Source organism: Rhinatrema bivittatum, chromosome 10, assembly GCF_901001135.1.
Source record: "Rhinatrema bivittatum chromosome 10, aRhiBiv1.1, whole genome shotgun sequence".
NCBI lineage: Eukaryota > Metazoa > Chordata > Amphibia > Gymnophiona > Rhinatrematidae > Rhinatrema > Rhinatrema bivittatum.
Window position 1 is genome coordinate 42,838,198 of NC_042624.1, and position 15,122 is coordinate 42,853,319.

Consider the following 15,122-nt stretch of genomic DNA (forward strand, 5'->3'; position numbering starts at 1 on the left):
CCTGATGGCCATGATTTTTTCCTCCAAGTGTATGCATAAAATGTGTCATGGCATGGGTGTATAGAGTAACCCCTGGGTCCAGAGCAAGGTAGGTGCAGAACTGCTAATATCAGAATATTCTGCCTGGCTAGCCACCTCCCTCTTAGGTTGAGTGGACATGCACCCAGGAACAAGGGTGGGGACAACCCACTGGCAGCAAGGCTGCACCCAGATAGACAGGGAACAGAAGGGTGCCCACACAGAAACCCAGGATAGGACAAGGGAATGCACCACAAAGCAGGTCAGACAGACAGACTGTCACCATACTGGGCCAGACCAAAGAACAAACAGGAAACTAAATCTAAAACAGACCATACAAACACGGACTGGAAAAGACCACTATACTGGGGCCTAGGGAACAAACAGAAGGCCAGTGCAAAGGTAGGGAAGCCAAGTACAAAAGAACAAGGGCCACAACAAGTTGAGGCAGGGAGCAGTAGATGAGGAGGGTTCTTATGGGAGTGGCAGTGCAAGTGCAGCACAGATTGTGGCCCACTGAGCCCCTGCAGGCAGGAGGACTGCACTGCAGCCAGGGTCCTTACAAAATGATTCTAAGGGAATGTAACTTAATGAGTTTATCCTAGATTGAATCCTGCTCAGAACAGGGAAACCAAATTTGTGCAAAAACTTCTTAGATATTACTGGATGCTACCAAAAATAAAATTAGCTCAGAGAGAAGCAGCAAACTAGTTGTGTGGAAATGATATGCCTACCAGACTAACAAATGTTCAGAGATCCAGTCTTTCAGGATTACTGTCATTTGTTCAGTAGTTTTGAAAAGTTGCAGCTTTAAACATTCACTAGCCTAATAAAGTATTTGGCTTTATTTTTTTTAATGTAATGTTATTTTTGGCAGTGTGCCCTTTCTGTCTTCTGAACGTGTTCCTGGAAATGCCCTGGATGTGTTACTTTTTAAATGAACTGTTTTCAGGGAAAAGGTTGAATGGAAGTAAGCATGTTTTACCTCCCATGTTAGTAATGAGACCTTTGACATCATAATGAGGTGCATGAATGGAACAAGAAGCATTTTACGTCAAACTGTTAATGGCTTCAGCTGGTTATTCAGTGAACACACAGTTATTACCAGATTGTATATTTTTCACAGGTGGTTTAGGGGTTTTTTTTTGTTTGTTTGTTTTTTAATTCACTTTCGTTTAGACTCCATTTTTTTGTGTTTTTGTTTTTTTTGTTTCAGGAACCTGAGCACCCAGCAATGTCTTCCAATTTAAAGTACCTGTCTTTGGGGATCCTGGTCTTCCAGACCACCACTCTGGTTCTGACTATGCGTTACTCTAGGACATTAAAAGAAGAAGGACCACGCTACTTGTCCTCCACCGCAGTTGTTGCTGCCGAATTTTTGAAGATTGCAGCTTGTGTCATATTGGTCTACAGAGACAACAGTAGGTAGCAGACTTTCCCTCCTTTAAGTATCATCCATTAGTATGGCTGTGTTCCATGATACGTAAGTTGTAGTTTACAGACATCGTCAGGCTACAATGGGAAAGGGAAATGTTTTGAAAATGAACAGGCTAGCTAAAAAGCAGGGAGAAATAATTGTATGTCTTCGGGACAAAATAAAAAGCAATTGATATACCGAGTGAGCAGGAAGCAACTAAGTTGCTATGGATTGTCGAAGAAACCTATGGTGTAATCTATAGGCTGCAAGCACAAGGAGAAAGTGTGTGTGTGTGTATGTGTATGAAACAGAGAGAGAGCGCGTGTCTGTGAGAGAGAAGAGAAAGATTGTGTGCCCCTGACTAATCCATAGAAATCTCGGGGCAAATGAAAATCAAAGGTTCCCAGGTATGGAGAGTGGGGAATTTTTTTAAATCCTAGTTAGTTTTAATTGTTAGCTGTTACTTGCTGATTTTAAATAATTGTGTTTGGGAAATTTAAAATTAACTTATGATTTTTTAATTATTGGATGTTCTGTATATCAGTTGTTTTGAAGTATTCTTTTTATTAGTATGGTTTTACTATTATTGATATTTTATATTTCTGGATTGAATTCTTTGTTTTACAAAGAAAGCAATGTTTTTCTGTTGCACTGTGGTTGCCAGTTCAGTTTTTGTCTGTGCATTTGTATTTATACTTTATGGTATTTATACTTTATGGAGGGTGGCCAATGTAACCCCAATATTTAAAAAAGGCTCCAGGGGTGATCCAAGTAACTATAGACCAGTGAGCCTGACTTCAGTGCCGGGAAAAATAGTGGAAACTATTCTCAAGAACAAAATTGTAAAGCATATAGAAAGACATGATTTAATGGAACATAGTCAACAAGGATTTACCCAAGGGAAGTCTTCCTAACAAATCTGCTTCATTTTTTGAAGGGGTTAATAAACATGTGGATAAAGGTGAACCGGTAGATGCAGTGTATTTGGATTTTCAGAAGGCGTTTGACAAAGTCCCTCATGAGAGGCTTCTACGAAGTCATGGGATAGGAGGCGATGTTCTTTCGTGGATTACAAGCTGGTTAAAAGACAGGAAACAGAGAGTAGGATTAAATGGTCAATTTTCTCAGTGGAAAAGGGTAAACAGTGGAGTGCCTCAGGGATCTGTACTTGGACCGGTGCTTTTCAATATGGGGTAGATTTTTAAAAACGGCAAACAAAAGTACGCTGGATTTTAGTAGATACGCACGTAGCCGCGCGTATCTGCTAAAATCCAGGATCTGCGCGCGCAAGGCTGCCGATTTTGGGCAGCCGGCACGCGCCAAGCCGCGCAGCCTGCCTCCGTTCTCTCCGAGGCCGCTCCGAAATCGGAGCGGCCTCGGAGGGAACTCTTTCGCCCTCCCCTCACCTTCCCCTCCCTTCCTCTACCTAACCCACCCCCCCCCTACCTTTGTCTGGGGATTTACGCCTCCCGGAGGGAGAAGTAAATCCCCGCGCGCCAGCGGGCCGCTAGCGCGCCGAGACGCGACCCGGGGGCGGTTCCGGAGGGCGAGGCCACGCCCCTGGACCGCCCCGGGCCGAAACCACGCCCCCGGGCCCACCCCCGAAACGCCACGTCGATCGGCCCCGCCTCCGACAAAAAACCCCGGGACTTACGTGAGTCCCGGGGCTCTGCGCGTGCAGGCAGGCCTATGGAAAATAGGCGCGCAAGGCCCTGCTCGCGTAAATCCGGGCGGATTTACGCGAGCAGGGCTTTTAAAATCCGCCCCTATATATAAATGATCTGAAAAGGAATACGACGAGTGAGGTTATCAAATTTGCAGATGATACAAAATTATTCAGAGTAGTTAAGTCACAAGCAGACTGTGATACATTGCAGGAGGACCTTGCAAGACTTGAAGATTGGGCATCCAAATGGCAGATGAAATTTAATGTGGACAAGTGCAAGGTGTTGCATATAGGGAAAAATAACCGTTGCTGTAGTTACACGATGTTAGGTTCCATATTAGGAGCTACCACCCAGGAAAAAGATCTAGGCATCATAGTGGATAATACTTTAAAATCATTGGCTCAGTGTGCTGCAGCAGTCAAAAAAGCAAATAGAATGTTAGGAATTATTAGGAAGGGAATGGTTAATAGAACGGAAAATGTCATAATGCCTCTATATCGCTCCATGGTGAGACCACACATTGAATACTGTGTACAATTCTGGTCGCCGCATCTCAAAAAAGATATAGTTGCGATGGAGAAGGTACAGAGAAGGGCAACCAAAATGATAAAGGGGATGGAACAGCTTCCCTATGAGGAAAGGCTGAAGAGATTAGGGCTGTTCAGCTTGGAGAAGAGACGGCTGAGGGGGGATATGATAGAGGTTTTTAAGATCACGAGAGGTCTTGAACGAGTAGATGTGACTCGGTTATTTTCACTTTCGAATAATAGAAGGACTAGGGGGCATTCCATGAAGTTAGCAAGTAGCACATTTAAGACTAATCGGCGAAAATTCTTTTTCACTCAACGCACAATAAAGCTCTGGAATTTGTTGCCAGAGGATGTGGTTAGTGCAGTTAGTGTAGCTGGGTTCAAAAAAAGGTTTGGATAAGTTCTTGGAGGAGAAGTCCATTAATGGCTATTAATCAATTTTACTTAGGGAATAGCCACTGCTATTAATTGCATCAGTAGCATGGGATCTTCTTAGTGTTTGGGTAATTGCCAGGTTCTTGTGGTCTGGTTTTGGCCTCTGTTGGAAACAGGATGCTGGGCTTGATGGACCCTTGGTCTGACCCAGCATGGCAATTTCTTATGTTCTTATGGCAATACAAAATAAACGTCTGTTTTGCATGTGTGACTTAAGTGAGGTATTCTGCCAGGATGTAGTTTCTATATAGGGACCTACAGCAGCTGGTCTCGTTCGGTTTTCCTAACAGGAGGTGTATTGGTGTTCCAGGGCCTGTTGTAATATTTGCAGTATTGCCTTTTCATAGGTAGGATTACACCCTACCTGCCACTCTACTATCAGGAACATTGTATAATACATAATCCTGCAAAAAATGTACTTGGGACTTAGCCTGCCATACCATAGCACCCTTTCTATAAGTCCCAAGTACATTTTTTGCAGGATTATGTATTATACAATGTTCCTGATAGTAGAGGTAGTTTGTGTTGCTGTTAATGAGGTGACACCAGAATTGGATTAGTTTTTTTATGATTAATGGTAAGGGAAGTAAGTGCCCTTGTTCTGCTCTGCACCCTTTGTTGGAGTTTCTATGAATGTAGGGTACCCTTTAATTTTTTTCTAGATATTTATTCTCGCTATAATCATGCCGAGCATTCACCTACGTCCTGTTGACGAGTTACTATTATTATTATTATTATTATTATCTATGTAATATTTAATTTAATCTATTATTAATATCCATATGTTATAGGTTATATGCTAAATGCAATATGTTATACGTTATATGTTAAGAAACGCTGTTCCATGTAATGCCTTTTGTGCGAAAGTTTTGTTATATGTAAACCGACCTGATTCGATACTTGTATTGAGAATGTCGGTATATAAAAATCCGAAATAAATAAATAAATAAATGAATAAATAGGGTGATTTAGAACTTGAAGTATGTTTTTTATATTGGGATTCTGTCCCACTCCTATATAGAAGAACTTTTATTGACTAATGCACTTAAATACTTTTGGTGGTAGTTTCTTAGATAGTTGAAATTGGGGATTTTTATTACTTAAAAGGTTCTTTTGTCTAGAGATGCCACTGACATACATGCCCAGCACTTTGACAATGGTGCAAAATGTTTGTAGTGATGCCTCTTGCTTTAGGAGTGGGGGTTTCCTATCTCTGCATGTATTGAATTTGGTAACACCTTCCTGTTAGTTCGATCTTGGCGGAGGTTATGAAATGAAACTCGAGGGAGGATGACTCCGAATCAACGTCGGGAAATATTTCTTCACAGAGAGGGTGGTGGATGCCTGGAATGCCCTTCCAGAGATGGTAGTGAAGACAAAAACTGTGAGAGAATTCAAAGGGGCATGGGATAAACACTTTGGATCTCTAAAGGCTAGAGGATGGAAATGAAGAAAAGGGTGCATGGGGGTAATTGGGGGTAACTTGCTGGTGTGGCGGTTACTACCCTTAACCAATAAGCCTTGATACCTTTGATGCATCTCCAATATTGCTCTCTGCTTCACTGGCAGGGGAAAATGGGAATTGGATTCAGACAGCAACCAATGAGGCCCTGACTTTTATGGTCTGGCAAACATAAATATGAGGGTAACATGCATGGAGCAGAAGTTACTACCCTAAACAGAAAGCATGGGATCACTACCCTTAACCAATAAGCCTTGATGCTTTTGATGCAACTGCAACATCACTCTCTGCTTCAACAGAAGGGGATGGGTGGTGGGAATGAGGAATTGGATTTAGAGACAACCAGCACAAGCGCTGACTTTTTTACAGTCTGGAGTACTGATGTGCAGACATAAGGGAAAAAAAACACAAGGCTGCTTCTATGGACAAGTCCATAAGTAAAGCAGGTCAAGCAACAGTGTCTTCATTTTCAAGAAGGCTCATCACCCAGTAAAAATGTTGCTAGCAATAAATGTTTATGGATTATCCTAAGGCTTGGGGATAAGTGCACAGAGCAGCAGTTGCTACCCTTAAGAGAAACATGGGGTAGCTTGTATGGCATGGCAGACTACCATAAAAAGCTTGCTAGGCAGACTGGATGGACCATTTGGTCCTTTTCTGAGGTCATTTCAATGTTACTTTACTATGTAATAATAAGAATAAAAAAAATAGCATGTTGGGGGGGAGGGAGATGTGCACCAAACCTCTCTCCACCTCACCCTTTTAGTGATGTGGGCCTATCTCACACATTCCTACTGCCCCCCCCCCCCCCCACCAGTCTCTCTCTCTGCTTTACAGGTCATACAAGTCTCTCGCGCTCTCTCTCTCGTGCGTGCGCTCTCTCTCTCGTGCGTGCGCTCTCTCTCTCGTGCGTGCGCTCTCTCTCTCGCCCCAGTTAATCCAGCCGTGTGGTTTCACTATGTAAGTTACTAAATATAAGTACATTCTTGCACATTTACTGATGTGCTTGGCAATTATATGATCAATAGGTATTTTTTAATGTTTTATATATTATGAATGAGCCTGGCATGCATATAATTACTTTTTTACATTAATAACTTTTCTAAATATGGTACATAACTGCAGGTAAAAATGAAAGGGAAGCATGTGGGGGTGGGGAGTCTGTGAAAATTTTGGAGGTTGAAAAAGGGGTCCATGTTCTCAAAAAGGTTGGGAACCCCTGGGTTAGATGAGGGTGTGAGGCAACTGAAAAGGGAATAGGAGAACTCTTTCAGACCCCAATTGTAATAAGGTGTTTGCTAGGCCGGGTGCACTATTTTATCTGCGAATGTGCACTCACTTTTTTGTGCAGTCTTTACTCTCCATGCAGCAAGGAGGTTTGCAGGCAAAAAGTGTGCACATGAACCCACATAAGATTGTATGCATAAATCAGCACGCCTCCATTGAAATCCCATGTTAATAAGGCATTAGCTATTCCTCCCAGATGCAGAGGTGCATAGGCATAATGCATCTTTTCTTGATGCTTGGGGTAAAGTGACTTCAGCTAATGTTAGTCTATGGGGCTGAACCTGAAGTTCATGTGGTAGGGTCCTGTACTCAGAATGTATGCATGAAAAAACACAATTCTTGCACAAATCAAGATTTCTGTGCATAAAGCATGTTCTAAGCATGTTGGCTGGTGCACAGATTTTTACAGCCCTGAGATCTCAAATGGATGGGCTTGGTATACTGTCAGCCTTCAGTTAACTAGGAAGCTCTTCTCTTTCTCCCCCCCCCCCCCCATAGAGCTGCACTGCAGCTCTCTGAATCGATTTATTCATTCACCTGTCTTAGAACATCAGAAGTGCCATGGTGGATCAGACCAAAAGCTCATAGACCATGGCTAATCCGGGCTACTTGGCAGTGCCTGGCAGATTCATTGCTTGTTGCCCACTCCCAGGGATAAGCGGTGGCCTTCCTCAAGTCTACCTGGCTAATAAAAATTTGTTTGAACTTTTCCTGCAGGAACTTGGCCAATCCTTTTTTTTAAAAACCCAGCTATGCTTTGATCACTCTTCTAGCAACACATTGAAAAGTTTGAATGTCCACTGAGTGAAAAAAAAACCTGTCAAATTTTGTCTTAAAACTGCTAATATATCACTTTATGGCGAGTCCCCTTAGACCTAGTGCCAGTTGCAGGTCTGATGTAATAAAATGTGAGCTAAATTTTAGCTTACATTTCCTTTGCTCACACAGTAGAGATTGTTTTCTCCAAGGACAAGCAGGATGTTAGTCCTCACACATGGGTTGCACCATTAGATGGATGCCCTTATACCATGTGTCCACGTGGGGTTCCTGCTTCAGTCTCTTTTTTTTTCTTCCATGGAGCTGTGAGCCTTGTGGTTTGTTTGAGCTCTATAACTTTTTTGTTTTTTTTGCCTCAAGGAAAACTTCATTTTTTTGCAGTTTTTCACTGTCTTTTCTTTGGTCTTTCGCAGGTCCCTCTTGGTTCCCCCATTGATGGCGGTGCCTCGGTGCCCACCTTCCATCGACACCCGCCGCCATCATTCCGTGTTTTTCCCATTAGTTTCACCCCGTCATTCCTGCATCTGGTTTCCCTGTATGCTCCCAGTGCCCGAGGACCATGTCGATCACTGATCCTCATGAGGTTTGCATCCTCTGCCTGGGGGCATCGCATGATATTCGGAGTTGTGCTTGTGCACCCAGATGACCCTGATGGGATATCTGCTTCGACTTGACAACATGGACAACTTCTTCGGGTCAAAGATGTCCGAGCCATCTGTATCAGTGGCATCGGATTCAGAGGACCTTGAAGCCGCACTGATGGATACCACACCATTGACATAGGGCTGGACCGACAGTTCTGTCAAGGTCACTGGTGGATAGGGGCACCGGACACCAACCGTTGTCCATCTCCTCTGGGCCGAGGATATAGAGTTCATCATCCTCGTCACTGGGGAAAGAGCAGGCTGAGCATTGTGGGAAGACCAAGAAGCATTGGCACTGGTCTCCATCAATGCATGGGGACACACCGGCTTTTGCCACGATGCCCATGAAGTGAGGAGCACCCAACTTCTATTGATGCCAGGAATCTGCGATGGTCTCCACCGGTCCTGGTTCCAGTCGCTGAACCCCCTCATGGGTCCGGGAAGATCTGGGCATACCAGTCAGTGTTGGCATCGGCAATGTTTGAGGAGGAGCTGGCGCATTGAGCCCAGCTAGCAGTGAGCCTGACTTCAGTGCCAGGAAAAATAGTGGAAACTATTCTAAAGATCAAAATCACAAACATATAGAAAGACATGGTTTAATGAAACAGTCAACATGGATTTACACAAGGCAAGTCTTGCCTCACAAATCTGCTTCATTTTTTTTGAAGGGTTTGTTAATCATGTGGATAAAAGTGAGCCAGTAGATGTAGTGTATTTGGATTTTCAGATGTTTGACAAAGTCTCTCATGAGAGGCTTCTAAGGAAACTAAAAAGTTATGGGATAGGAGGTGGTGTTCTTTCGTGGATTATAAACTGAGGAGTGAAGGAAGTCATAGGGTTTGTCAGGATGATGGCAGAGGCCACCCCATTTCAGCTTTTGACTGAAGACGCCAGGCACAAAATGTTTGAGGTTCTTCAGTTCATGGAGCCTCCTAAGGAAATCATGGTGGTCCCAGTACATGAGATCCTTAGGAGTTATTGCTGAGTATTTGGGAACACCCCCTCACAATACCTCCTGTAAATAAAAAGTCGGATGGAGTTTCTCATCCAAAAGGCTGCCGGATTTGATAAGTGTCAGCTGCCCTACCAATTAGTGGTGTTCAAATCCACCCTCAGGAGGGCCAAGCTTCCTCGTTTCCACTCTTTGGCGCCCCTGGGGAAGGACTACAGAGTGTTGGACACTGTTGGGAGGAAGGTGTTCCAAAGTCCATGCTTATTGCCTACATTGCTGCCTACCAGCTCTGCATGAGCCAATACTCGCAGGACAGGGGTAGTGAATCGGATTTTTCGTCTCTGGGAGAGCCCAGGCGTAGATCTGTTCGTGTCCCCTGCAACTGGAAGGTGCCTCAGATCTGCTGTCTGTCCAGGTCAAACGGCAAACCAGCCTTAGTTGCCCTTGCCCGTCATTGGGGCAGGGGAATTGTGTATGCGTAATTTCTGATTCCCTTAGTGGCAAAGACTCTCTTGAAGCTTCATGAGGACAGAGGGACTATGATCCTCACTGGCCGAGACAGGTATGGTTTCCACTCCTGCGGAAGTTGTCCATCCGGAAACCAATCAGTCTGGGGACAGATCTCATCACACAAGATCAAGACAGGCTGCGGCATCCCACCTTCCAGGCCCTGTCGCTCAGTCTGGATGTTGAGAGGTTAATCCTGCAGCCACTTGATGTTTGAGGATGTCTCTTGGGTCCTTGTGGCTTCCAGAAAGCCTTCCACTAGAAAGTTCTACAGACTGAAGTAGAGGTGGTTTTCCGAGTAGTGTGAGCAGAAGGCCTTAGATCTGTTCTCCTGCTCCACACAGAAACTGCTTGACTACCTTCTACACCTATTGGAGGCTGGCCTAAAAACCAATTCTGTCAGAGTTCATCTTAGTGCGATGGCGCATACCACCACAGTGTAGATGGTATGCCCATCTCTGAACAGCCTATAGTTCTACGTTTCATGCGGGGCCTGCTTCAGTTGAAGCCTCCCTTAAGGCCTTCTGCTATACCTTGGGACTTCAGTGGATGTGACTCAGCTGATGAAAGCTCCTTTTGAGCTGCTGTGCAACTGTGACCTGAAATACCTGACCTGGAAGGTCATATTTTTGGTGGTGGTCACCAGCACACAGAGTCAGCGAGCTCCAAGCCTTAGTAACTTATCCACCTTATACTAAGTTCTGTCATGACAGGATGGTCTTGCGTATGCATCCTAAGGTCCTGCCTAAGGTGGGGACTGATTTCAATCTTACCAGTCAATCGTCCTGCCAATTTTTTTTCTTAGGCCCCATTTGCACCAAGGCAAATGAGCACTGCAGTTTGGAGTGCAAATGAGCCTTAGCTTTCTATCTGGAGCAGACAGAAACACATACAGTCCTCACAACTTTTTATTTCTTTTAATAGGAATAGGTTGGGTATTGCCACTGCCAAACAGACTATCCAGTTGGCTAACAGATTGTATATCCTTCTGCTGTGCACAGGCGGGACTGCATCTTGGGGGGTCATGTCAAGGCTTATTCTGTCAGAGCCATGGCAGCGTTGGTGGCCCACTGCAAGGCTGCAATGTGGAGTTCTGTCCACACATTCACATTACATTGCTGTCTGGATAGGGATGGCTGACGTGACAGTAGATTCGGCCAGTCTGTCCTCAGGAATCTGTTTGGGGTGTAGAACCCAGTTCTTCCAACCTAGGGCCCAATGTTTGGGTTCAAGCTGTCTCCCCCTCTGTTACCAACAGCACTAGTAGTGTTGTCCTCTGAGAAAGCAGAGTTGCTTACCTGGAACAGGTGGTTCTGAGGATAGCAGGATTTTAGTCCTCACGAAACCTACCCGCCACCCCACGGAGTTGGGTTTGTCCTGTTTTGTTTTTGTTTTTAAATTTTATCGTAATTCTATTTTATTAGGCTGAAGAGGGACCCCGTATGGACGCATGGTATAGGGCTTGCTGAGCGTGCTCAATGTGCCTAGTCAAAGTTCTAGAAACTTTGACATAAGGTGCTCCTCATTGGGCTACATCTGATATCACCCATGTTTGAGGGCTACCATCTTGCTGTCCTTAGAAAACACCTGTTACAGGTAAGCAACTCTGTTAATTCCTGATGCAGTAAGCTAATTCTATACTAATGCATCAGGAGTTTTAAAAAAGCAAACGTTCCTGAAAATGTGTGCTTAGCATAAAACATGATTTATGTGTATAATTATTTTCTGCACAGACAAGATTTATGTGCTCACAAAGTACAGAAAGCATATTCTCTGCGCATAAAACTAGATTTTTTTTTTTTTTGTGAGGGGATTGTTTTTCCACAGGAGCTGAATCTTTTTTTTTTTTTTTTTTTTAAATCTCCCAACCCTACACCCCCCGCCACAACCTTTTCTCCCACTCCCACTTTCTCCCCTCCTCCCTTCAGCACTCTCCCTCAGTTGCCTCCTCTCCCCCCCCCCCCCCCCCCCCCCCCGTGTGGGCTAGTGCAGTGGTCCCCAACCCTGTCCTGGGGGCCCACCAGCAGTCGGGTTTTCAGGATATCCACAATGAATATGCATGAGAGAATTTGCATGCACTGCCTCCATAACATGCACATTTTCTCTCATGCATATTCATTGTGGGTATCCTGAAAACTCGACTGGCTGGTGGGCCCCCCAGGACAAGATTGGGGACCGCTGGGGTTGCCTTGGGCTGCAGAAGCCTTCCCTACTCTGTACTGGCTGATGCAGTTACAGGCAATTACGTCTTTGATCACCTAGACACCTGCGATTATTCCACCCTGTCGTGACACATTTTCCTGGCCCAGGAGAAGCAGATGTTCTCAGGGCAGTTTAACAGCTTCTGTACAAAAGACATTTACAACAGACTTTCTAGAAACTCTGCAGGGGAACAGCTCCAGTAAAGATGTTTTGAGTTTGTAGACTGTGCTATTGAGAGGACAGGAATACAACAGAACTGAAATATTTAATAGTAATAAGTTAGCGCAGTGGTTCTCAACGTCTTTTCGGCCAGGACACACCTGACAGATGGTTCTCACATTTAGAGCTAAATGTAAACACACACTTTGCATTCACAGGAGCACCCTCGACCCCCCCCCCCCACACACACAACAATGGGTGCAGAGCCAGAGCTAATGCATTACCCCATAACTCACCATGCAAAAAAGATGTCCTGGTGACATCTCAATAAAAGCAGAACAACTCCCTCTACTACCAGGCACAATAGCCTTCCTTATGAAAGGACGGTTATTTACCACCAATGAATTTCCTATTGAGAAATCACAACAAACAAGGTTGATACAAATGTCTACATGCTAGTAAAATACCTCACCTCGGTCACACACACACACAAAACCGACCTTCAAGTACAGAAAGACCACAAATTATAAATATAGAGACAAACTGGAATGAAAAACCAAATAAACCACTTTGCATGCAGTGCAAACCTGGAGAAATGGAAACAGAAATGTAGCACCTAACATCGTCCCAGGATCTGCAATAATGCACACAAACTGACCCGCACAAAGTTACACCTGTATTATGCAACACACTCAAACAGTAAGAACCCTATCTATGAAAAGGCAACACTACAAATATTAAACCAGGCCCTAAACACTAATACACCTCCTATTTGGAAAACATAACAAGCCAAGAGGCTATAGATCCCTCACACAAAAATAATTATTTGAGTGTTTTATATACCGTTGTTCCATGTGAGAATCACTAGTCCACAATGATGTACAGGGTTGACACACAACGTGGGATGAATTACAAAGGTAGGCAGGAACACAGGTAAACAAGGAGAAACATTCTAAGACCAAGGGTGTATTTCAAAGACAAGCACATAAAACCTCATAAGACCAAATACTCATTGAATATTTTAAAACAGCAGCTACATCACATAATACCCAATAATTAAAATGGCAGTCAATCATGAAAAATAAACTTAAAAAGCCACTTACTTACCCTCTCCAGCAACTCTCCTACTCCTTTCCCTTCCAGGCCAATAGCACTCACCAGAAGCAACAAGGGCTGCTGAAGCTCTGTCCTCACAGTCCTCTTCCTTAAGGTCCACAACCAGACACAGACAGACAGAACCTGTCTGTCTCTTACACACTAGTTACCTCCCTGTCCAGTCTGTCTCAATCACACACACACACATGCTCTCTCTCCCTCTGGCTCACTCTCATTCATGACCCTCCTCCTCCCCAGACAAATGGCAGCTGCAGAAGCCGCCTCCTGTGGCCCGAGAATGAAGAATCCCATCAACTGTTGAGGCTAACTCCGTTCTTTCTCCCATCGCTGACCCCAGCGCTTCATTTTGGTCCGGGCCTGCATTGCTGCCCATACTTTAAGCAGCATGCTCTTCTCTTCTTTCCGCACGCCCCATTGTACATCACTTCCTGTTCCAAGCGTGGGGGCGGGAAGAAGAAAGAGCCATGCCGCTGATGTTGCCAGCTTCCACTAACGCTGCTGTCATTCCTGGCCGGACGGAACGGCAGCAGTCTTAGTAGAAGAATGTGTGCATGTCACTGCGATGAAGGAGAGGGAGGAAGCACAGCCTGGGCAGTGGGACAACAGGAAGTCGTGACGCTTGGTGACACACCTGTGTGTCCTGACACACTGGTTGAGAATCGCTGAGTTAGAGCACGTCAGCAATAGGTTCCCCTGCACCATTACCAACATTTATATGATGGCAAGCTGCAGGAGCTTGCTGAGTTACAGGAAAATGAGACAGTAGACAAGCATCTTTCAGCTTTAGAAACTAATCCTTATTTACACACCCTTAGCCTTTTCTGATGACTAAAACATTTTGCCCTCTGTTCAGTGTATCAGATTGTAAATATTTTTGCTGCCATCCCTGTGGTCAGGCTATGAACATGGGAGGAACCAAATAAGGGAGGCGCTGTAAGGTGACAAAATGAAACTCCCTGCAGTCTTACGGACTCCTCTTGTGGTGTTCCCCTTTGAAAATTTTGGCTGGCGTGCAGAATGGGGGACCTAAGAACCTACACCCTTTGTACCTGCATTGAAACAGGAGCAAAAGTACGTTTTGGAGATGACACACAGACTAATTGTGCACTCTCTGCGCACATTTTCCCTCCCCTGACTTGGCTGCCCACTTTTCCCTGTTGGGTACACAGTCACATACTTCTACCTGCATAGATTGGGGGGGGGGGTAGTGGGTGAGAGCAATAATTCAGTCTGCAGTTTTACCTAGGTAAACATGGGTTTACCTCAGTAAATTGGTCTGATTTTCGCCCCATACAGAACTTCCCAAACAGTGGGTTGGGACCCCAAACGGGGTCACAAGTGCCTCAAACGGCAGTGCTCTTCAGGTGCCAGAAGCAGCAGCATTGGGCCCTGCAGGCCGGCAGACACTCACAGGCCCTGCAGTGGGCCCCACCTTCGTTTGAGTTTTGTGTGGTAACAGGAAGCCCTGTGTGAAGGAGGGATTGGAGCCTCTGCAGGGTTGATGAGCTGGCACTGGTTCCCCAACTCCATGCCGATTTTCATTACTAATGCTGTTGCTGCTTATAGATCACTATCTGGCTTGGGACAAGACTGAGGTGAGAGAAGGGCTAAGCGTGCATGGACTGTTGAACATTGAGCATTGCCACAGCATCTCTACTCACCCACCACTGAACTTACCTAGGAGAAAAATAGTGCTGCTGTCATCGGCCTGCCCTCACCACCTGCTTCGTGCTGAGCCTGCATGCACCACCTTACTGTGTGGCTGCAATAAACATCCACCTTTAGCCCAGGCCCCAAAAGAAAATGTTGTAGTTTTGGCCCTGGCCCAGCGGGACGTTTAGAGAAGGGGCTGTTTGAAGGGTAGGATCAGATGCAGGAAGGGTTTGAGGGCTGAATCAGAAGGTGGAGGGGTTTGGCTATAGAGGGTGAGAGGGGCAATGAAAGAAGAT

The 15,122-nt window shown here is 45.0% G+C and overlaps 1 protein-coding gene across 7 annotated transcripts in view; it reads left to right on the forward strand.

Moving 5' to 3' along the window:
• Window positions 1-15,122, forward strand: part of SLC35A3 (solute carrier family 35 member A3) — a 153,644-nt gene that overhangs the window by 107,800 nt on the left and 30,722 nt on the right. For all 7 annotated transcript variants that reach the window (XM_029617949.1, XM_029617947.1, XM_029617950.1 and 4 more), the window contains exon 2: window positions 1,235-1,439. In XM_029617949.1, coding sequence (XP_029473809.1) covers window positions 1,253-1,439 — 187 coding nt within the window. In that variant the 5' untranslated portion in view covers window positions 1,235-1,252. The remainder of the gene's footprint in view (window positions 1-1,234; window positions 1,440-15,122) is intronic.